Here is a 26,034-nt window from a genome sequence, read left to right as displayed (position 1 = left end):
TCTCAGTTGATGCAGAAAAAGCATTTGACAAAATACAACATCCTTTCCTGATTAAAACTCTTCCGAGTAAAGGGATAGAGGGAAAATTCCTCAAGTTCATAAAATCTATCTATGAAAAACCCACAGTGAATATCATCCTCAATGGGGAAAAGCTGAGAGCCTTTCCCTTAAGATCAGGAACACGTCAAGGATGCCCACTCTCGCCACTATTGTTCAACATAATACTAGAAGTCCTAGCAACAGCAATCAGACAACAAAAAGAAATAAAAAGTATTCAAATGGGCAAAGAAGAAGTCAAACTCTCTCTTTTCACAGATGACATGATACTTTATGTGGAAAACCCAAAAGACTCTACCCTAAAATTACTAGAACTCATACAGCAATTCAGTAATGTGGCAGGATACAAAATCAATGCACAGAAATCAGTTGCTTTCTTACACACTAACAATGCAACTGTAGAAAGAGAAATTAAAGAAAAGATTCCGTTTACAATAGCACCAAAAACCATAAGATACCTCAGAATAAACCTTAACCAAAGAGGTAAAGGATCTATACTCTAGGAACTACAGAACACTCATGAAAGAAATTGAAGAAGACACAAAAAGATGGAAAAATATTTCATGCTCATGGATCAGAAGAATAAACACTGTTAAAATGTCTATGCTACCCAGAGCAATCTATACCTTCAATGCCATCCCGGTCAAAATTCCAATGACATTCTTCAAAGTACTGGAACAACAATCCTAAAATTTGTATGGAATCAGAAAAGACCCTGAATCTCCAAGGAAATGTTGAAAAAGAAAAACAAAGCTGGGGGCATCACGTTGCCTGATTTCAAGCTATATTACAAAACTGTGATCACCAAGACAGCATGGTACTGGCACAAAAACAGACATATAGACCAATGGAACAGAAAAGAGAACCCAGATATGGACCCCCTCAACTCTATGGTCAAATAATCTTTGACAAAGCAGGAAAAAACATGCAATGGAAAAAAGACAGTCTCTTCAATAAAAGGTGCTGGGAAAATTGGACAGCCACACGCAGAAGAATGAAACTTGATCATTATCTAACACCATTCACAAAGATAAACTCAAAGTGGATGAAAGACCTCAATGTGAGACAGGAATCCATCAAAATCCTAGAGGAGAACATAGGCAGTAACCTCTTTGACATCGGCCACAGCAACTTCTTTCAAGATACATATCCAAGGGGAGCGGAGCAAGATGGCAGAGGAGTAGGAGACCTGGATTTCGTCTGGTCTCAGGAATTCAGCTGGATAGGGATCAAACCATTCTGAACACCTACAAACTCAACAGGAGATTGAAGAAAAGAATAGCAACAACTCTCTCATCAGAAAAGCGACCACTAGGACATCCGGAGAAGTGAATCCGAGGCGATATTCGGGAGGATAGATGGCGGGGGAGGGGCCTCCGTCGGCCGCTTCTGGCAAGTGATAGAACCACGGGGCACAAAATCAGAACTTTTAAAAGTCTGCTCCGCTAAGGGACGTCACTCTGGTGGCTAAGCAGGGGGTGGAACCCTCTGGGAGAGTGGGGTCTCAGGACCCTCAGGGTCACAGAAAGACCGGGGGTACCTGAGTGTGGCAGAGCTCCCAGTTAATGGAGCAGGGAAGCTGGCTGCAGAGGCAGAGCCCAGGCGCGGGCTCTCAGCTTGGGGTTGTCATAAACTGTGATCCGTGGCACAGTTGGGCCACTGCTCCTCCAGCAGGGACACAACAAGCGGCAGATCCGGGGAGACTCACCTTCTTCCCACGGGAGGAGCCGCGCGGGAGTGCACTGCAGGGATCTGCTGGGTTTGGAGACTCCACACGGGGTTGGGTGCCAGAGATAGAAATGCGCGGTCACAGGCCGGGTGAGCACGGAGTGCGGCCAGAGACCAGGGAGATGGGAGTGACTGACGGCTTTTCTCTGGGGGCTCACTGAGGAGTGGGTCCCCAAGTTCTCGGCTCCTCCGGGGCAGAGATTGGGAGGCCGCCATTTTCACTCTCCGCCTCCAAAGCTGTATGGAAAGCTCGCAGGGAACAAAAGCTCCAGAGAGCAAACCCGAGCAGATTACTTAGCCGGGAGGGGGCAAGGGTGGGGCAATTCTGCCTCCGGCAAAGACATTTGGAAACCACAGCAACAGGCCCCTCCCCAGAAGATCAGCGAGAACAGCCAGCCAAGACCAAGTTGACCAATCCATGAGAATGGCAGAACTCCAGCGCTAGGGGAATACTGCACATAGAATTCATGGCTTTTTTACCATGATTCTTTAGTCTTTCAAAGTTAATTTTTTTTAACTGTTTTTTTTTTTTTGAATTTTTCTTTTTCCCTTTTTCAACCAAAATCTTATCCCTTTTTTTAAAAAAACATTTTTATTTTTCATTTTTAGAGTCATATTCTATCCCTTCATAGTAGTTACCCGTATTTTTGGCATATATATATAAGTTGTTCTCTCTTTAAAATTTTGAGATAGTTTCTTCTAACAGATTAAAATATACCCTAAATCTCTAGTATATGGTTTTTTTCTACTCCCCTGCCTGATCACATTCTCTCCCTTTTTTTTTTCTTTTTTCTTTTTTTAAATCCTCTTCTTTCTTTTTTCAAACAACTTATCAATTCCTTTTATAAAATTTTTATAATTTCCATCTCTACAGTCATATTCCCTCCCTTCATCATATCAACCCTTATTTTTGTACATATATAAGTTTTTCTTTCTTTAAAATTTTGGGAGGCACTTTCTTCTAACAGACCAAAATACACCCCAAATCTAGTGTGTGGCACTGATCTATATACCAGCCTGATCATATTTGATCACATTCTGTTTTTTTTTTGTTGTCGTTGTTTTGTTTTGTTTGTTTTTGTTTGTTTTTATCTTTATCTTTTTCTTTTTTTTCTTTTTCTTTTTTCTCTCTTTCCATTTCTTTTTCCACTGCTTCAGGTCTTTTCTGATTTGTTTAGAGTATATTTTCTGGGGACATTGTTACTCTGCTAGCATTTTGTTCTCTCATTAATCTATTCTCCTCTGCACAAAATGACAAGACGGAAAAAATCACCTCAACAAAAAGAACAAGAGGTAGTACCGACTGCCAGGGACCTACTCAATACAGACATTAGTACGATGTCAGAACTGGAGTTCAGAATCATCACTTTAAAGATACTAGCTGGGCTTGAAAAAAATATGGAAGTTATTAGAGAAACCCTTTCTGGAGAAGTAAAAGAGCTAAAATCTAACCAAGTAGAAATCAAAAAGGCTATTAATGAGGTGCAATCAAAAATGGGGGCGCTAACTGCTAGGATAAATGAGGCAGAAGAGAGAATCAGTAATATAGAAGACCAAATGATTGAAAATAAAGAAGCTGAGAAAAAGAGAGATAAACAACTACTGGATCATGAGGGCAGAATTTGAGAGATAAGCAATACCATAAGACGAAACAACATTAGAATAATTGGGATCCCAGAAGAAGAAGAAAGAGAGAGAGAGGCAGAAGGTATAATGGAGCAAATTATAGCAGAGAACTTCCCTAATTTGGGGAAGGAAACAGGCATCAAAATCCATGAAGCACAGAGAACCCCTCTCAAAATCAATAAAAATAGGTCAACACCCCAACATCTAATAGTAAAACTTACGAGTCTCATAGACAAAGAGAAAATCCTGAGAGCAGCTCAGGAGAAGAGATATGTAACCTACAATGGTAGAAACATTAGATTGGTAACAGACATATCCACAGACACCTGGCAGGCCAGAAAGGACTGGCAGGATATATTCAGAGCACTAAATGAGAAAAATATGCAGCCAAGAATACTCTATCCAGCTAGGCTGTCATTGAAAATTGAAGGAGAGATAAAAAGCTTCCAGGACAAACAAAAACTAAAGGAATTTGCAAACACAAAACCAACCCTACAAGAAATCTTGAAAGGGGTTCTCTAAGCAAAGAGAGACCCTAAAAGCAACATAGACCAGAAAGGAACACAGAATAGTCACCTTACAGGCAATACAATGGCACTAAATTCCTATCTTTCAATAGTTACCCTGAATGTAAATGGCCTAAATGCCCCAATCAAAAGACACAGGCTATCAGACTGGTTTAAAAAACATGACCCATCAATATGCTGTCTGCAAGAGACTCATTTTAGACCCAAAGACACCCCCAGATTGAAAGTGAGGGGGTGGTAAACCATTTACCATGCTAATGGACACCAAAAGAAAGCTGGGGTGCCAATCCTTACATCAGACAAATTAGATTTTAAACCAAAGACTGTAATAAGAGATGAGGAAGGACATTATATCCTACTTAAAGGGTCTATCCAACAAGAAGATCTAACAATTGTAAATATCTATGCCCCTAACATGGGAGCAGCCAATTATATAAGACAATTAATAACAAAAGCAAAGAAATACATCAACAACAATACAATAATAGTGGGGGACTTTAACACCCCCCTCACTGAAATGGACAGATCGTCTAAGCAAAAGATCAACAAGGAAATAAAGACTTTAAATGACACACTGGACCAAATGACTTCACAGACATATTCAGAACATTCCCTCCCAAAGCAACAGAATACACATTCTTCTCTAGTGCCCATGGAACATTCTCCAGAATAGATCACATCCTAGGTCATAAATCAGGTCTCAACCGGTACCAAAAGATTGGGATCGTTCCCTGCCTATTTTCAGACCACAATGCTTTGAAACTAGAACTCAATCACAAGAGGAATGTCAGAAAGAACTCAAATACATGGAGGCTAAAGAGCATCCTACTGAAGAATGAATGGGTCAACCAGGAAATTAAAGAAGAATTAAAAAAATACATGGAAACCAATGAAAATGAAAACACAACTATTCAAAATCTTTGGGATGCAGCAAAGGCAGTCCTAAGAGGAAAGTATATAGCAATACAAGCCTTTCTCAAGAAACAAGAAAGGTCTCAAGTACACAACCTAACCCTATACCTAAAGGAGCTGGAGAAAGAACAGCAAATAAAGCCTAAACCCAGCAGGAGAAGAGAAATAATAAAGATCAGAGCAGAAATCAATGAAATAGAAACTAAAAGAACAGTAGAACAAATCAACGAAACTAGGAGCTGGTTCTTTGAAAGAATTAACAAGATTGATAAACCCCTGGCCAGACTTATCAAAAAGAAAAGAGAAATGACCCAAATCAACAAAATCATGAATGAAAGAGGAGAGATCACAACCAACACCAAAGAAATACAAACAAGTAGAAGAACATATTATGAGCAACTCTATGCCAGCAAATTTGATAACCTGGAAGAAATGGATGCATTCCTAGAGATGTATCAACTACCAAAACTGAACCAGGAAGAAATAGAAAACCTGAACAGACCTATAGCCACTAAGGAAATTGAAGCAGTCATCAAAAATCTCCCAAAAAACAAAAGCCCAGGGCCAGATGGCTTTCCAGGGGAATTCTACCAAACATTTCAAGAAGAATTAATACCTATTCTTCTGAAACTGTTCCAAAAAATAGAAATGGAAGGAAAACTTCCAAACTCATTTTATGAGGCCAGCATTACCTTGATCCCAAAACCAGACAAAGACCCCATCAAAAAGGAGAATTACAGACCAATATCCCTGATGAACATGGATGCAAAAATTCTCACCAAAATATTAGCCAATAGGATCCAACAGTTCAGTACATTAAAAGGATTATTCACCACGACCAAGTGGGATTTATCCCTGGGCTGCAAGGTTGGTTCAACATCCGCAAATCAATCAATGTGATACAATACATTAACAAAAGAAAGAACAAGAATCATATGATCCTCTCAATAGATGCAGAAAAAGCATGTGACAAAGTACAGCATCCTTTCTTGATCAAAACTCTTCAGAGTATAGGCATAGAGGGTACATACCTCAATATCATAAAAGCCATCTATGAAAAACCTACAGTGAATATCATTCTCAATGGGGAAAAACAGAGCTTTCCCCCTAAGGTCAGGAACGCGGCAGTGATGTCCACTATCACCACTGCTATTCAACATAGTATTGGAAGTCCTAGCCACAGCAGACAACACAAAGAAATGAAAGGCATCCAAATCGGCAAAGAAGAAGTCAAACTCTCACTCTTTGCAGATGATATGATACTTTATGTGGAAAATCCCAAAGACTCCATCCCATAATTGCTAAAACTCATACAGGAATTCAGTAAAGTGGCAGGATATAAAATCAACGCACAGAAATCAGTGGCATTCCTATACACCAACAACAAGACAGAAGAAAGAGAAATTAAGGAGTCGATCCGATTTAAAATTGCCCCCAAAACCATAAGACACCTAGGAATAAATCTAACCAAAGAGGCAAAGGATCTGTACTCAGAAAACTATAAAATACTCATGAAAGAAATTGAGGAAGACACAAAGAAATGGAAAAACGTTCCATGCTCATGGATTGGAAGAACAAATATTGTGAAGATGTCAATGCTACCTTGAGCAATCTACACATTCAATGCAATCCCCATCAAAATACCATCCACTTTTTTCAAAGAAATGGAACAAATAATCCTAAAATTTATATGGAACCAGGAAAGACCCCGCATAGCCAGAGGAATGTTGAAAAAGAAGGGCAAAGCTGGCGGCATCACAATTCCGGACTTCAAGCTCTATTACAAAGCTGTCATCATCAAGACAGCATGGTACTGGCACAAAAATAGACACATAGATCAATGGAATAGAATAGAGAGCCCAGAAATGGACCCTCAACTCTATGGTCAACTCATCTTTGACAAAGCAGGAAAGAATGTCCAATGGAAAAAATACAGTCTCTTCAACAAATGGTGTTGGGAAAATTGGACAGCCACATGCAGAAGAATGAAATTGGACCATTTCCTTACACCACACACAAAAATAGACTCAAAATGGTTGAAAGACCTAAATGTGAGACAGGAGTCCATCAAAATCCTAAAGGAGAACACAGGCAGCAACCTCTTTGACCTCAGCCGAAGCAACTTCTTCCTAGAAACATCGCCAAAGGCAAGGGAAGCAAGGGCAAGAATGAACTATTGGGACTTCATCAAGATAAAAAGCTTTTGCAAAGCAAAGGAAATAGTCAACAAAACCAAAAGACAACCGACAGAACGGGAGAAGATATTTGCAAATGACATATCAGATAAAGGGCTAGTATCCAAAATCTATAAAGAACTCATCAAACTCAACACCCAAAGAACAAAGAATCCAATCAAGAAATGGGCAGAAGACATGAACAGACATTTTTCCAAAGAAGACATCCAAATGGCCAACAGACACATGAAAAAGTGCTCAATATCGCTCGGCATCAGGGAAATCCAAATCAAAACCTCAATGAGATGCCACCTCACACCAGTCAGAATGGCTAAAATTAACAAGTCAGGAAATGACAGATGTTGGCGGGGATGTGGAGAAAGGGAACCCTCCTACACTGTTGGTGGGAATGCAAGCTGGTGCAGCCACTCTGGAAAACAGTATGGAGGTTCCTCAAAAAGTTGAAAATAGAGCTACCATATGATCCAGCAATTGCACTACTGCGTATTTACCCCAAAGATACAAAAGTAGGGATCCGAAAGGGTACGTGTACCCTGATGTTTATAGCAGCAATGTCCACAATAGCCAAACTGTGGAAAGAGCCAAGATGTCCATTGACAGATGAATGGATAAAGAAGATGTCGTATATATACACAATGGAATATTATGCACCCATCAAAAGGAATGAGATCTTGCCATTTGCAACGACATGGATGGAACTGGAGGGTATTATGTTGAGCAAAATAAGTCAAAAAAAGAAAGACATGTATCATATGACCTCATTGATATGAGGAATTCTTAATCGCAGGAAACAAACTGAGGGTTGCTGGAGTGGGGTGTGGGGTGGGAGGGATGGGGTGACTGGGTGATAGACACTGGGGAGGATATGTGCTCTGGTAAGTGCTGTGAATTGTGCAAGACTGTTGAATCTCAGATCTCTACCTCTGAAACAAATAATGCAATATATGTTAAGAAAAAAAAAGAAGAAGAAGAAGGTAGCAGGAGTGGAAGAATGACGCAGGGGAAATCGGAGGGTAGACGAACCATGAGAGACGACAGACTCTGAAAAACAAACTGAGGGTTCTAGAGGGGAGGGGGGTGGGAGGATGGGTTAGCCTGGTAATGGGTATTGAGGAGGGCACATTCTGCATGGAGCACTGGGTGTTATGCACAAACAATGAATCATGGAACACTACATCTAAAACTAATGATGTAACATATGTGGATTAACATAAGAATAAAAAAAAAGATACATCTCCAAAAGCTAGTGAAACAAAAGCATAAATGAACGTTTGGGATTTCATCAAGATAAAAAGCTTCTGCACAGCAAAGTAAACAGTCAACAAAACAAAGAGGCAACCCACAGAATGGGAGAAGATATTTGCAAATGATACTACAGATAAAGGGCTGGTATCCAAGATCTATAAAGAACTTCTCAAACTCAACACTCAAAAAACAAAACATCAAGTCAGAAAGTGGGCAGAAGATATGAAAAGACACTTCTCTGAAGAAGACATACAAATGGCTAACAGACACATGAAAAAATGTTCATCATCATTAGCCATCAGGGAAATTCAAATCAAAACCACATTGAGATACCACCTTACACCAGTTAGAATGGCAAATTGGACAGGGAGAGAAACAACAAATGTTGGAGAGGTTGTGGAGAAAGGGGAACCCTCTTATGCTGTTTGTGGGAATGCAAGTTGGTACAGCCACTTGGGAAAACAGTGTGGAGGTGCCTCAAAAATTTAAAAATAGAGCTACCCTATGACCCAGCAATTGCACTACTGGGTATTTACCCCCAAAACACAGATGTAGTGAAAAGAAGGGCCATATGCACCTCAATGTTCATAGCAGCAATGTCAGCAATAGCCAAACTGTGGAAAGAGCTGGGATGCCCTTCAACAGATGAATAGATAAAGAAGATGTGGTCCATATATACCATGGAATATTACTCAGCCATCAGAAAAGATGAATACCCAAATTTTACATCAACATGGATGGGACTGGAGGAGATTATGCTAAGTGAAATAAGTCAAGCAGAGAAAGTCAATTATCATATGGTTTCACTTATTTGTGGAACATAAGGAATAGCATGGAAGACATTAGGAGAAGGAAGGGAAAAATGAGGGTGGGGGGAATTGGAGGGAGAGATGAACCATAAGAGACTATGGACTCTGAGAAACAAACAGGATTTTAGAGGGAAGGGGGGAGGGGGGATTAGTTAGCCCGGTGATGGGTATTAAGGAGGGCACATCCTGCATGGAGCACTGGGTCTTACATGAAAACAATGGATTGTGGAACACTACATCAAAAACCAATGATGTATTGTATGGTGACTAACATAAGATAATAAAATTAAAAAAAATAAAAATAAAAAGGGGCGCCTAGGTGGCTCAGTTGGTTAAGCGACTGCCTTTGGCTCAGGTCATGATCCTGGAGTTCCGGAATCGAGTCCTGCATCGGGCTCCCTGCTCGGCAGGGAGTCTGCTTCTCCCTCTGATCCTCCTCCCTCTCATGCTCTCTGTCTCTCATTCTCTCTCTCTCAAATAAATAAATAAAATCTTAAAAAAATTTTAATTAAAAAAAATAAAAATAAAAACTAAAACCTTTGTGTGTAAAAAATAATAATAAAAAATGAAAATAAATGTGTGTGTGAATCCCTACCTTACCTCAATATACTCTCTTAGCTCTCCATGTCAGCAGGGTGGTCATTGGGAAGTTGAATACTCACGTCCACCTGACAGCAATAAGATTGAATAAGGTGGGCAAAGCAGTGCTAGTCAGCACCCATATTGTGTCAGAGCATCCTGCTAGGAGCTGAACCTCTACTCACATCAATGAATTGGAACAAGGTGGTGCAAGGAAGAGTGGTTGATACCATGCTTCCTATCTCTCCTGATGTCACTGGGGCCCTGTAGGAAGATGAACTTCCATTCCCACACATCGGAAAATGAGATGGGTGAGTCCGTACCCACTTTTGCTGGGGTGGGTGTATTGACAGGGCCCACCACAAAACTTGAATATACACACTCAACTGGCCCTCAAGCTACAACTCAATAGGGGGACTTAACTGGTAAAAAATAAAATGCTTAATAGCATCCAAGTTTCATAATATAATATCCAAAATATCCAGGATACAACTGAAAATCACTCACCATACTAAGAACAAAGATAATGGCATTTGAATGAGAAAAGATAATCAATACATGCCAATATCAAAATGTATTAGATGTTGTAATTCTCTGAAAAAGGTTTTCAATAGTCATCACAAAAATCCTTCAATAAGCAATTATGAATCTTCTTAAAACAAATGAGAAATAAAGATGAGCAAATAGAAATTATAAAAAGGAAATGAACTGAAAAATATAATAACCAAGATAAAAATGGATAAGCTCAGTAGCAGAGTGGAGATGACAAGGATAAAATCAGTAAACTTGGGAAGAGATCAATAAAATTTACCTGATCTGAACAACAGAGGGAAAAGAGACTGAAGTGGGGAAACACAATAAACAGTGTCAAGGGTCTGTGGGACAAGAACAAAAGATATAACATTCATATAATTGGAGTCCCAGAGGGAGAGTAAAAAGACAGGGGATTGAAAAACTATTATAAAAAATAATGGCTGAAAACTTCTAAATTTGATGAAATACATAAACCTACAGATTAAGAAAGTGGAGCAAACACCAAATAAAATAAACCCAGAAAAATCCATGTCGAGAAATATCATAATTAAACTTCTGAAAACTAAGGGGAAAAGCTCTGGAAAGCAGCCAAAGTATTATAAATGAACATGAATTTGAATGACAGTAATTTCTCATCTGAAACCACAGAGGCCAGAAGAAAATGGTACAACATTTTTCAAGTAATAAAAGAAAGTAACTGTCAACTGTGTATATACAGCAAAAATAATATCCTTGAAGAATGAAGAATAAACACATTCTCAGATAAAGAAAAACTAAGACAATTTGTTTCTAACAAATCTACCCTTTAAAAAAGTCTAAAGAAAGTGCTCTAACCAGAAGGAAATGAAAGTTCTCAAATCAACAACATATTTTCACCTTAAAAACCCTGGAAAAGGTCTTGGAGCTTCAGAAAGGAAATAACAGGAATGGGTAAAAATTTGGGTAAATATAATAGATTATCCTACTTCTTATGAGTTTCTTAAGTCACATTTGATGTCTGAATCAAAAATGATAGCACCATCTGATGTGGTGCTGCTCAAGGCATATACAGGAAATACATAAGATAATTGTACTTTAAAAGTAGACAGGGTACAGGGATCTAAATGGAAGGAAGGTTTCGGTTTTCCTCAAAGTGAAAAAAATGTTGATACCAGTAGACTGTGATAATTGATGTATGTTTATTGTAATACCTAGAGCAACCACTGAGAAAACTCTACAAAACAATATACTCAAAAACAATATAAATAAATCAAGATTAAATTATTAAAAATTTCAAAATAACCCACAGGAAAATAGGAAAAAAGAAATAGGAACAAGAAACAGAGGAAGCAAGCAGAAAACAAAGAAGTAAAATGGCAGAATTAAAAGCCCTAACATATAATTACCTTATAGTAAATTACCTTCATATACCAGCTAAACAAAGTAGTTTGACATAGTAGATTGAGAAGAAAATGATCCTACAAAATCGATATATAAAAATCAGTTGCATTTCTATATATAATTATGAATTATCAGAGTGAGAAATTAAGAAAACAATCCCATTTACAACTGCATCAAAAAGAATAAAGTACCTATGAATAAATTTAACCAAGAAAGTGAAAGACCTGGACACTAAAAACTATAAGATATTGATGAAAGAAATTGAAGAAGTTATAAATGAATGAAAAGATATTCCATGCTCATGGATTGAAAGAATTAATACTGTTAAAATATCCATTCTATCCAAATCAATATACAGATTCAATGCAATCTCTATAAAATTTCCAATGGCATCCTTTACAGAAATAGAACAATCCTAAAATATGTATAAAACCACAAAAGACATCGAATAGCCAAAGTAATCTTGAGAAAAAGCTAGAGGCATCATGCTTCCTGATTCCAAACTATATTACAAAGTTACAGTATTCAAAACATTATGGTATTGGCATAAAAATAGATACATAGAACAATGGAATGCAACCAAGAGCCCAGAAATAAACCCATGCATACATGGTCAACTAATATTTGATAAAAGAACCAAGACTATTCGATGAGGAAAAGACATTCTCTTCAATAAATGGTGCCAGGAAAACTGGACAGCCACATGCAAAAGAAAACTGGCCCACTATCTTACAGTACACATAAAAATTACCTCAAAATGGATTAAAGACTTGAAATATAAGACCTGAAACCATAAAACTCCTAGAAGAAAATAAAGGCAGTAAGCTCCTAGATATTGGTCTTGGCAATGATTTTTTGGATATGATACCAAAAGCAAAAATAAACAAGTAGGACTACATCAAACTAAAAATCTTCTGTACAACAAAGGAAACCATCAACAAAATAAGTGGAAGAAAATATTTACAAATTACGTATCTGGTAAGGGGTCAATATCCAAAATATATAAGGAACTCATACAACTCAATAGCAAAATAAAAAACAATTACATTAAAAAATGGGCAGAGGATCTGAATAGACATTTTTCAAAAAAAGACCCACAGATGGCTAACTGGAACATGAAAAGTTGCTAGGCATCACTAATTATCAGAGAAATGCAAATCGGAACCACAATGAGATATGCCCTCATACCTGTTAGAATGACTATGACCAAAAAGACAAGAAATAACAAGTGTTAGGGTATGGAGAAAAGGGAACCCTTGTACACTGTTGGTGGGACTGTAAATTAGTAGAGCCACTATGGAAAACAGTATGGAATTTCCTCAAAGAATTAAAACTAGAAATTCCATATAATTCAGCAATTCCACTTCTAGGTATTTATCCAAAGGAATTAAAGAAAGGACATCAACAGTTATCTCACAGACATTAAAAATATGCCAATAAACTGGACAATGTGGGCTTTCACAATCATTACTCATTTTGAAGAAACCAACTTTATTTGGTCATATTCCACTTACCTGAATATTTAAGGAAATGTAATTGGTATTAATGTAACAAATAATAAAACAAAAATTAAGGATACATTCGTATAGCACCTGTTCTTGTCCCAATAGCCAAGATTTTCTGAACTGGATCAAAGGCTAATGCTGTGGGCTGATAAGGAAAACCATGCCGAACTGTCTGAAAGAGAGCAGATAGTAAAAACAGTCATCAAGGAAATAAAAATTAATAAAATTAAAATCACAAGATACCATTGTCCAACTACCATAATGACTAAAATAATTATTTTTAATTAAAAAAATAACTACTGTGGCTCCTGGGTGGCTCAGTCGTTAAGTGTCTGCCTTTGGCTGGGATCATGATCCCAGGGTCGTGGGATCGAGCCCTGCGTCAGGCTCCCTGCTCAGTGGGAAGCCTGCTTTTCCCTCTCCCACTCCCCTTGCTTGTGTTCCCTCTCTCGCTGTGTCTCTCTCTGTCAAATAAATAAATAAAATCTTTTTTAAAAAGTTTTTAAAAATTAAATAAATAAATAACTACTACCAAATGTTGGTAGGAGTATTAAAATGACATAAACACTTTGGAAAATTGTCTTGCAATTTTCTATAAAACTATCTGTCCTATGACCTATAAATTTCACTCCTATGTATGTATCCCAGAAAATAGCATATGGCCACGTAACAATTCGTGTAAGTATGCCCCTAATAGCTTTATATGTAACAACCTAAAAACAGTCCAACTGTCCAACAAGAGAATCAAAAGCAAAAATGTGCTATACTCATACAATAAATTACCACTCACCAGTTGAAAGATAAACACTAATGTTTATGCAACAACATGGATGATTCTCAAAAACGTTATTCTAAATAAAAGAAGCAATACACAAAACAGTGCATATAGTATAATTACATTAGAATTTGAAGAAGCAAAACTAACCTATGGTGAAAAACAATTCAGAGCAGTGGTTGACTTGAGGAGAACTCACTGGAAGGGTTTATGAGTAAAGGTAATATTCTATATTTTGATAAAGTTTGGATTATACAAGTGTATACACTGGTAAAATTGTATGATAAAATTTATGATTTCTGTGTAAATTGAATGTCAAAAAAAGATAAGAAATAGTATTATATACAATATTGAACTCTAGTTAAAGATATGCATATTGAGGTTTTAAGAGGTAAAGTCTACTGACACCTGCAACTTAATTCAAAATGCATCCATGTAAGTATTATGGTTCATAGATGGATAGACATATATTATGAAGTAAATATAGCACAATGATAATTGTCAAATCTAGGGGGTGAATATGTATGTGTATGTGTGTGTGTATACACATACATACATGAACACTCATAACTTTTTCAACTCCTCTGTGTGTTTGAAAGCTTTCATAGTCATACGATGGGGAAACAAGAAAAGAAAAATATAAAGAGTTGATAATATCATAAAGGTGACAAGACTAACATAAGAATATGTAATAAAATATAGGAATTAATTACAACATGAAATATAACTTTTCAAAAAAATAGAGGACCCACATAGGTCAGAAATAGAGGACCCACATAGAAGGAGCTTTGGAAGATAGCAGGGTAGGAGGACCCTGAGCTCACACCATCCCATGTTTACAACTAGGTATCATCCACATCCAAGTAGATAAACCCTCTAATCTGAAGAAAAGCAAAACAAACTCCACAACTAAAAACAGAGAACAAACTGCATCTGAAAGTTTAGGAAGGACAAAAAGGCAGGGGAAGCTGCCTGCAGAAGGGAGGGAACTAACATGTGTAGAGGGCAGAGAAATGGACCCTAGGACCAGGGAGCATAAAAGGGGGAAGACTAATTCTCATGTTTGGCTTTGAAAATGAGAGGGGCTGAATTCCATGAGTTTGTATAATTAATGGGACTTGGAGCCTGGAGCTTTAAAAGTCAGCCGACTCAGCACTGGGCTAGCCACGAGGGCAAGTGATAGCTGGGTCACTGCCGTTAAAGAGACAGCAGCCTACATGGACAGGAAGCATAAAAACAGCAATTTACACAACACCAGGGGCTAATGGGAGGGAGATTTATTCATACTGATTTTGGAGTGTGTTTGGGAACTTCTCTGAAAAAGAGGGAGCTGGTAGTCACCATTTTCCTCTCCTGTTCCCCAGCATAAACAGAGGGCCATCTAGAGGAGTCAGGCTACACAGACATTTGCTACCTAAACTGCTAGCAGTATGCCATGCCCATGAGTTCTCCTGAGGACTCGCCTACTCCCAGCCTGCTAGCTTTGACCCTGGGTTCAGGGCCAATTTTATTAAAGCTGTCCATGTGCTCTGCCCAGCCACTGGATGCACAGCCACTGCTTCACACTGCACTCAGCCACTGCATAGTGCCCAGCCATGTGCCCCCAGCCACCCCGGGGAATGCAGCCCCCAGCCTCCACAGCACTTCAGGGGATCTGGAATTTTGCTAACACTGCTGCCCCACTCCCAAATTCCCTCAAAGCCACGCCCCCTCAGAGTTGGCCTGCCTGGGTCCCACCAACACCACTGAGAGCAAACATAACCCATAATAGGCAAAGCGTCAGTCCAGACAACTGCACTGAAAGGAAAAGCAACTCAGACACAAAAGCAGGACATAAGCAACACACATAGGATACTCTCCTGAAGTGCCATTTTCGGGTGAACAGGGAACACTGCACTCCAGGGCACTATAGGACCTCTTCTTCATAAAGTCACTATATTCAAGAACAGAAAACATAGGTGACTTTCTTAACACAAAGAAACAAACACAGAGAGGAACAAAAAATGAGACAGAGAAATTTATCCCAAATGGAAGAACAGGACAAGGCCACAGCCAGAGGTCTAAGCAAAACAGATATAAGTGAAGTGCCTCATAGAGAATTTAAAGCAATGATCATAAGGATACTCTTGGACTTGAGAAAAGAGTGGAAGACATGAGTGAGACCCTTAACACAGAGATAAGGAATAACATAGCAGAGATAAAGGGCTCAATAAACAAAATGAAAAACATATTTAATGGAATGAATAGCAGGATAGAAGAAGCAGAGGAACAAATTAGAGACCTAGATGACAGAGTAATGGAAAGTAATCAAGTTGAACAAAAGGTAGAAAAAGGAATTATGCAAAATGAGAATACACTTACAGAATTCAATAACTCCATCAAAAGTAATAACATTCATATTATATAACTCCATCAAAAGTAATAACATTCATATTATATGAGTCTCAGAGGAAAAAGAGAGAAAAAAGGGGGCAGAAAATTTATTTGAAGAAATAATAGCTGAAAACTTCCCTAAACTGGGGAAGAAAACAGACATCCAGATACAGGAATCACAGAGAACATCCAACAAAATCAAAAAAGGAGGCCCACAGGGGTGCCTAAAAGGCACAGTTAGTTAAATGTCTAACTCTTGATTTCAGCCCAGGTCATAATCTCAGGGTTGTGAGATTGAGCCCCATGTCAGGCTCCACATTGGGCATGGAGCCTGCTTAGGATTTTCTCTCTCCCTCTGCCCCTCCCTGACATTCTCTCTCTCTCTCTCTCTCTCAAAAAAAAAAAATGGTGACACACACTAAGACATATTGTAATTAATTTGGCAAAATATAGTGAAAAAATAAAAAAATTTTAAAAGCAGCAAAAGAAAGCAGTAATGTACAAGGGAAAACTTTTTGGAGATTTTTAACCAGATACTTTGCAAACCAAAAAGGAGTAGCACGATATATTCAAAATGCTGAATGGGAAAAATCTACAGCTAAAAATACTCTACTGAAAAGCTATCATTCAGAACAGGAGAGAATAAGAGTTTTCCAGACAAACAAAAACTAAAGGAATTCATGTCCACCAAACCAGCCCTGCAAGAAGTATGAAAGGGGACTCTGAGTGGAAAGGAAAGCAAAACAAAACTGACAGTATAATGGTAGGAAACACAAAAGCCGTAAAAATGAATATTTCTGTAAAAAATCAGTCAAGAAACTCACAAAATAAAAGGATACAAAATATAACATCATAAATGTAAAACATGGGGAGGAGAATAGTAAAGAATGGCTTCAAACTTAAATGACCATCAACTTAATGTAGACTGCTATATGCAGAAGAGGTTATACACAAATCTAATGGTAACTATGTATCAAAAACCACAAATAAATGTGCAAAAAAAAAAGAAGTAATCCAAATATATCACTAAATAAAATCAGCAAAACATCAAAGAGAGAAAGACAAGGACCAAAGAAAATCCTTAGAAACAACCACAAAACAAATAATAAAATGATAATAAATACATAACTATCAATAATAACTCTGAATGTAAATGGACTAAATGCTCCAATCAAAAGTCACAAGGTGACAGAGTAGATAAAAAAACAAGACACATCTATATGCTGCCAATAAGAGACTCCTTTCAGACCTAAAGACACCTGCAAATTGAAAATAAGGGGATGGAGAAACATCTATCATGCAAATGGATGTCAAAAGAAAACTGGAGTACCAATACTTATATTAGACAAAATAGACTTTAAAGCAAAGTCTGTGAAAAGAGACAAAAAGGACACTATCATGACATACCAACAAGAAGATCTAACAATTGTAAATATTTATGCATCCAAAATAGGACCACCCAAATACATAAGGCAGTTAATAACAACCATATAAAGGAACTCATTGATAATAATACAATAGTAGGGGACTTTAACATCCCACTTACAGATCATCTAAGCAGAAGATCAACAAGGAAACATTGGTTTTGAATGACACACTGGACCAGATGGACTTAACATATATACTCAGAACATTCCATCCTAAAACAGTAGAATACACAGTCTTCCCAAGTGCACATGGGACATTCTCCAGACTAGATAACATATTAGCCCACAAAATAAGCCTCAACAACTTCAAGAAGATTGAATTCATACCATGCATCCTTTCTGCCCACAACACTATGAAACTAGAAGTCAGCCACAAGAAAAATCTGGAAAGATCACAAATACATGGAAGTTAAATAACATATTACTAGACAATGAATGTGTCAACCAGGAAATAAAAGAAGAAATTTAAAAAGTACATGGAAACAAATGAAAATACAACAATCCAAAAACTTTGGGATGCAGCAAAAGTGGCCATAGAGGGAAGTTTATAGCAATACTGCCTACCTAAACAAGAAAAATCTCAAACAACCTAACCTTATGCCTAAGAAGCTAGAAAAAGAACAATAAACAAAACCCAAAACCAGCAAAAGAAAGGAAATAATAAAGATTAGAGCAGAAATAAATGATATAGAAATTTGAAAAAACAATAGAACAGATCAATATCAGGAGCTCGTTCTTTGAATAAATCAATAAAATTATTAAGCCCCTAGCCAGACTTATCAAGATAAAAAGAGGGATTCAAAATCACAAATGAGAGAGGAGAAATAATAATCAGCACCACAGAAATGCAAACAATTATAAGAGAATATTATGACAAACTATATGCCAACAGATTGGACAACCAAGAAAAAATGGATACATTCCTGGAAACATATAAACTACCAAAACCGAAACAGGAAGAAATAGAAAATTTGAACAGAACGATAACCAGTAAATAAATTGAATCAATAATCAAAAAACTCCAAACAAACAGAATTTCAGGGCCAGATGGCTTCAACAGGCAAATTCTACCAAACATTTAAAGAAGAGTTAATACCTGTTCTTCTCAAATTATTCAAAAAAATAGAAGAGGAAGGAAAACTTCCAAATTCATTTTATGAGGCCAGCATTACTCTAATACCAAAGCAGATAAAGACTCCACTAAAAAAGAGAACTCCAGGCCAATACCACTGATGAACATGGATGCAAAAATTCTCAATAAAATACTAGTAAAATAAACCCAACAGTAATTTAAAAGAATTATTCACCATAATCAAGTGGGATTTATTCCTGGGTTGCAAGTGTGGTTCAGTATTTGCAAACAACATCATACATCACATCAGTAAGGGAAAGGATAAGAACCATATGATCCTCTCAGTAGATGAAGAAAAAGCATTTGACAAAGTACAACATCCATTCATGATAAAAACCCTCAACAAAGAAAGTTTGTTGGGAACATACCTCAACATAATAAAGGCCTTATATGAAAAATCCACAGCTAACATTCTCAATGGGGAAAAACTGACCTTTTCCCCTAAGGTCAGGAATAAGGCAAGGATGCCCACTCTCACCACTTTATTTAACACAGTACTGGAAGTCCCAGCCACAGTAATTAGACAACAAAAAGGAATAAAAGGCATCCAAATTGGTAAGGAAGAAGTACAACTTTTCCTATTTGCAGATGACATGATACTCCATACAGAAAACCCAAGAGACTCTACCAAAAAATTGCTAGAACTGATAAACGAATTCAGTAAAATTGTAGGATACAAAATCAATGTGCAGAAATCTGTTGTATTTTAATACACCAATAATGAAGCCACAGAAAGAGAAATTAAGAAATCAGTCCCATTAACAATTGCACCAAAAATAATAGATACCTAGGAATAAACCTATCCAAAGAGGTAAAAGACATGTACCCTGAAAACTATAGTTTGAGGAAAGAAATTTAAGATGACACAAAGAAATGGAAAGACATTCCATGCTCATGGATTAGAACAAATATTGTTAAAATGTCTATAGTACCCAAAGCAATTTACACATTTAATGGAAACCTTATCCAAAATACCAACAGCATTTTTCACAGAACTAAAACAAACATCCTGAAATTTGTATGGAACCATAAAAGACCCTGAATATCCAAAGCAATCTTGAAAAAGAAAAGCAAAGCTGTAGGCATCACGATTCCAGACTCCAAGTTATATTACAAAGCCCTAGTAATCAAAACAATCAAAAATAGACACATAGATCAATGGAACAGAATAGAGCACCCAGGGACAAACCTACAACTATATGGTCAATTAATCTTCAACATAGCAGGAAAGAACATCCAATGTGAAAAAGACAGTCTCTTCAACAATGGTGTTGGGAAAACTGGACAGCAAAATGCAAAAGAAAGAAACTGGATACTTTCTTACACCATACACAAAAATAAATTCAAAATTGATTAAAGACCTAAATGTGAGACCTGAAACCATAAAAATCCCAGAAAACAGGCAGTAATTTCTTTGACATCAGCCATAGCAATTTCTTTCTAGATAGTTCTCCTGAGGCAAGGGAAACAAAAGCAAAAAAAAAACCTATTGGGACTACATCAAAATAAAAAGCTTCTGCATAGTGAAGTAAACAATCAACAAAACTAAAAGGCAACCTACAGAATAGAAGATATTTGCAAATGATATATCTGATAAAGGGTTAGTATCCAAAATATATAAAAACCTGATACAACGCAACACTCAAAAAATAAATAATCCAATTTAAAAATGGGTAGAAGACATGAACAGACATTTCTCCAAAGAAGACATACAGATGGCCAACAGACACATGAAAAGATGTTTACCATCACTTACATTAAGGAAATGCAAATGAGATATCATGTCACACCTGTCAGGATGGCTAAAATCAACACAAGAAACAGCAGGGGTTGGCAAGGATGTGGAGAAAAAGGTACCCTCTTGCACTGTTGGTGGGAAAGCAAGCTGGTTCAGCCACTGTGGAAAACAGTTTGGAGGTTCCTCAAAAAGTTAACAGAAGAACTCTCCTAAGATCTAGCAATTGCATTACTAGGTATTTACCAAATAATATAAAAACACTAATTCAAGGGAACACATGCACCCCTATGTTTATAACAGCATCATTTACAATAGCCAAGATATGGAATCAGGACAAGTGTCCATCAATTGATGGCTAAATAAAGAAGTTGTGGTGTATATATATAATGGAATATTATTCGGCCATGAAAAAGAATATAATATTGTCATTTGCATCAACATGAATGAAGCTAGAGAGTATAATACTAAATGAAATGAGTCAGGCAGAGAAAGACAAATACCTTATGATTTCACTCAGAGGTGGATATTAAGAAACAAAACAAAAGAGCAAAGGGAAATAAAAGAGAGACAAACAAGAAACAGATCTTAATTATAGAGAACAAACTATAGAGAATGGAGGTGAGTGGGGGGATGGTTTAAATAGGTGGTAGGTATTAAGGGTGCCCTTGTTGTGATGAGCACTGGGTGATGTATAGAACTACTGAATCACTATATTTTACACCTGAAATGTTATATTAACACTGTATGTTAACTAATTGGAATTAAAATAAAAACATAAAAAAAAGAAAAGAGAGACCTATATCTTGTTCAGCCAGACATTTAGTGCTCCAAGCACTATTTTTTTTTTTACATTACATCATTAGTTTTTGATGTAGTGTTCCATGATTCATTGTTTGCGTATAACACCCAGTGCTCCCTGCAGAACGTGCCCTCCTTAATACCCATCACCAGGCTAACCCATCCCCCCACCCCCCTCCCCTTCCAAGCACTATTTTTTTTTAAAGATTTTATTTATTTATTTGAGAGGGAGAATGAGATAGAGAGAGCATGAGAGAGGGGAGGGTCAGAGGGAGAAGCAGACTCCCTGCTGAGCAGGGAGCCTGATGTGGGACTCGATCCCGGGACTCCAGGATCATGACCTGAGCCGAAGGCAGTCGCTTAACCAACTGAGCCACCCAGGTGCCCCCAAGCACTATTTTTAATAGATATATTTTTATAATAAAATATTGATTTGTAAATATTCAGAGATGAAAAGAAAAACTACAGCATGTAGTTTATCTAAAACTCTTATTCCCCAGGAAAAAACAGTGTAAAAAGTTCCTTGCTATAACCTCCCCATTTTCATTTAAAGCATATATCAATATATATGCATATGTATATTACCCAATGAACAACCAAATCTGTAATCTGGTTTTTTTTTTACTCAACAGTATATCATGGAAATACTTCCACAAAATATATGCATAGATGTACTTCAACCTATTTAAAGATTGCAGAACTTATTATAGTATAAATGTACCAAAATGTTTTTAATCAACTACTGTTCTATAATTTCCAAAGAATCGTCAACTAAGCTGGTAAAAAGTATTTACCCAGAAAACCCATTTCTAGTAATGATTCTTAACTAAGATGTTTCTCTCTTCATTCTGAATAGTCTACCTTATTTAGACTCTTAAGATAAAACTATCAAAAGGAATATATCAATTATCTTCCTGAAGAGCAATGTGGATAACAAAAATTAGACATAGTTCCCTCTTCAAAAAACAAATGAGGTGGGAACAGTTCCCAACTCATTCTATGAGGCCAATATAACCCTGATACTAGAAACAAAGACGTCACAAGAAAACAAAAGACCACTAATTCTTATTAATATATTTGCAAAAATCTTCAATAAAACACTAGCAAACTGATTCCATCAACATATAAAAAGGATATATATATGACTTGGTGGGATTATCCTAGGAATGAAAGATTGGTTTAACATAAAAAAATTAATGTAATATACCATATCAATATAATATATAGCAAAAATCACATGATCATTATTTCAGAAAATCCACACCTATTCACATTAAATTATTTCAGAAAATCCATACCCATTCATGTTAAAAAGCAGTCAACAAATTCCATTTGGAATTCCTCAACCTGATAAATGGTATGTATGAATAACCTACAGCTAACATACTAAGTAGTAAAAGAATGAATGCATTCTAAGATCAGGAATGAGACAAGTATGTCTGCTCTTGCCACTTCTTTGTCCTATTGAGGGCAGTAAGTCAAGAAAAATTAATAAAAGGCATCCAGATTAGAAAGGAAGAAATAAAATTTGTAAATGGCATCATCTGTATATATAAGTCTAAGAAATAAATTGAAAAATTATTAGAGTAAAGGAGTTCAGTAAGTTTGCAAAATTAGTGTACAAACATCAATTGTATTTCTATATACTAGCAATGCACGATCCAAAAATGAAATTAAGAAAACAATTTCATTTACAATAGCATTCAAATGAATAAAACAGGAATACAATGAACAGAAGAAGTTCAAAACTTATATACTAGAACTACAAAACATCATTGAAAAAAATCAGACAAAAGGAAAGCCATTTTTCAATACAAATGTTCAATACAAACATTTGTATTCAATACAAAACTTCAATACAAATGTTCATAGCAGCATTATTCATAATAGCCACAAGGTAGAAACAACTCAAATATGTGTCAACTGATGAATGGATAAATAAAATATAGTATAGCCACACAATGGAATATTATTCATTAATAAAAGAGAATGAGGTACAGATACATGCTACAATAGGGATGTACCTTGAAAATGTTATGCTAACTGAAAGAAACCAGTCACATATTAAACGATTCTATTTAATGGAATGTACAGAATAGGAAAATCTATACAGACATAAATTATATGTCTGGCTGCTTAGGCATGGGGGATAGGGGCCCTGAATAATGGGAATTGACTGCTAAAGGGTATAGCCAACCATTTTTGGGGTGGTAAAATGTTCTAAAATTGACTATGGTGGTGCTGCATAACTCTGTAAATATACGAAAAACAGTAAAATATACACTTTAAATGGGTAAAATGTATAGTAGGTGAATTATATCTTAATTTGAAGGAAAAGAATATTATTTCCCTCAAGAATATAAAATATTCTGATACTGTATCATCAGACAAAGTATGCTATAAGAAGTTAGATCAGTTGGGGTATCTGGCTGATTTCAAAAGATTCAAGGCTATCAATTAGAATGACAAAATGCAGTAAAAATAAATGAAGCAACAGAAAAATACAGAACAGAGTGAAGACAACCATGTCAAGGTAACAAATTCTCAATTTTGGACCGTGCCAAGAAGGATTGTTGAAATACTATAGTTTATACTCAGTTGGTGAAATAAGATGACAACAAAGCTGATCAACAATAAAATGAGGTTTTTAAATATCTAATTTTTCTTAATGTCATTTTGCTTCTCTTGTTTTGTTTTACTCTCTGTATTAGTCTGTTCAGGCTGATATAACAAAATACCATACACTGGGTGTCTTAAACAAAATATTTCTCACAGTTCTGGAACCTGGGAAGGCAAGATCAAGTTATTGGCCAATTCAGTTCCTTCCTGGCTTGCAGATGGCCACCTTCTCACTTATCGTCACATGATGGGGAGAGAGCAATCTCTTTTCCTATTCGTAAAAAGCCACCAATCCCATCATGAGGGCCTCACCCTTATGACCTCATCTAACCCTAATTAACTCCCAAAGTTCCCCTCCCCAAATACCATCACACTGGGGGTTAGGATTTCAAAATAGGAATTTTAGGGGGACACAATTCAGTCCATAACACTCTCCCTTGACATTATTACAAGGGATGATGTGAGGTGGCCAACTGTGCCAATAGTTATATAAATCTCTCTAGATACTTGAAGCAAAGAAAGATATACTAGAGAACAGGTTACAAATATGTGCAAAGGTTGGTTCTATTTCCCTAAGCTAAGGAAGCTGCTACCACCTCTGAGATGAAAGACACCTGTATTCACTGCTGACACTGCCAAGAGGCACTACCAGAGGTAACACTTTTACTTTTTTCCTGTCTTTAAATCTGGCATAAGTGCCTCCCATTGACAGAATCTAACCAGAACCCAGCCAGCAAGGAATTCTGGACATCTTAGCTCTGGTTTTAGTTTAGGTTAAATTTTAATTTCCTTAGGGTATAAATGAGAACACAGAAGGACCAGGGTGGAACTGAGAGCAGTATGAGACAAAGCAGAATTCATATTTGGCCTGGTTGACTAAGGCTTAATACTATTACAATATTTCAAAACAGCCCCAAAACCACCTGTGATGGATACCCTGTGGCTCCCCAATATCTTCTTTTCTCCTTTTTCTACAGTAATAAAATTTTGAGTTCAGCACATAACAACCTAGTTCATACTATATTTCTCAGCATCCTCACAGGGCTAGATTACATTCTAAACAAAGGGAATGAGAACAGAAATGATATGAAGCCTTAAAAGTAAAGCAAATACTTCTTTTTTTCTCACCTTCCTACTAATTGGAAAATATATTCAATGGCAGGAGTTGGATCAGCCATCTTTGAGCATGAAATGGAAGCTGTAGGTTAAGGATAGCAGAGTAACAAGATAGAAAAGTGTTTTGTAACAGCAAAGAGGTTTATTGGGTTCTTGATACCATATAAACATTGAATTAGTCCTGGGTTGTTTAAGCTTAGACAGATTTCATGAAAGAGAAATAAATTTCTACATTTTTTAAAAAATTTTACTTATTTATTTGACAGAGAGAGAGAAAGAGAGACAAGCAGGCAGAGTGGCAGGCAAAGGGAGAGGGAGAAGCAGACTCCCCGTTGAGCAGGGAGCCTGACATGGGGCTTGATCCCAAGTCCCTGAGATCATGACCTGAGCCAAAGACACTTCACTGACTGAGCCACCCAGGCACCCCAAATTTCTACATTTTAAGCTATAGTTATTATGGCCTATTAAAACATCCTAACTGGCATCTTTATATCCACCCCAACCGTTCCTAAAAAGTAAATATTTATTAGACCACCAAGTTAATTTATGAGGAATGTTCCCTAGTATTGATCATTAGTCTGAAAAATTAAAGAAATAAGTATGGCTTTTGATTCTATACTAAAAGGACTCCAGTTCTCTATTATATTGGTGATTCATGCCTTTATCATTTTTATATACTACTGATAGGCCAAAGCTATCATTTCCATAACCTAGCATAGAATTCCTAGAATCATACACCAGGTTTCATCTAGTAACACAAAGGTGACTATTAGAAATTCCCAGATATCCCATGCTTTTTGAAAGTTCACATATGCCACTGCACTTTTACCAAAGACCTACATTAGTACCTGTTTTCACCAAGCAAAAGAAATGTGAAGAGGATTTTCACTTTTACAAAAAAAGGCAAAAAGTGAAAATAGAGTTCAGTGATTGTTTTGCAGCCAGCCATTATAGAGGCA

At 36.8% G+C, this 26,034-nt stretch overlaps 1 protein-coding gene across 1 annotated transcript in view; it reads right to left on the bottom strand.

Annotated features, from left to right (window-relative positions):
* STXBP5L (syntaxin binding protein 5L) overlaps positions 1-26,034 on the bottom strand; it is a 429,885-nt gene that overhangs the window by 335,627 nt on the left and 68,224 nt on the right. The window contains exon 3 of the mRNA XM_045902962.2: positions 13,172-13,269. Within this exon, the coding sequence (XP_045758918.1) occupies positions 13,172-13,269 (98 nt within the window). The remainder of the gene's footprint in view (positions 1-13,171; positions 13,270-26,034) is intronic.

Source organism: Mirounga angustirostris, unplaced genomic scaffold (assembly GCF_029215605.1).
Source record: "Mirounga angustirostris isolate CCGP_5_RB_7025 unplaced genomic scaffold, mMirAng1.0.hap1 SCAF_1, whole genome shotgun sequence".
Lineage (NCBI taxonomy): Eukaryota > Metazoa > Chordata > Mammalia > Carnivora > Phocidae > Mirounga > Mirounga angustirostris.
The sequence above is the reverse complement of the archived record's forward strand: the minus strand, read 5'-3'. Positions and strand labels throughout refer to the sequence as shown.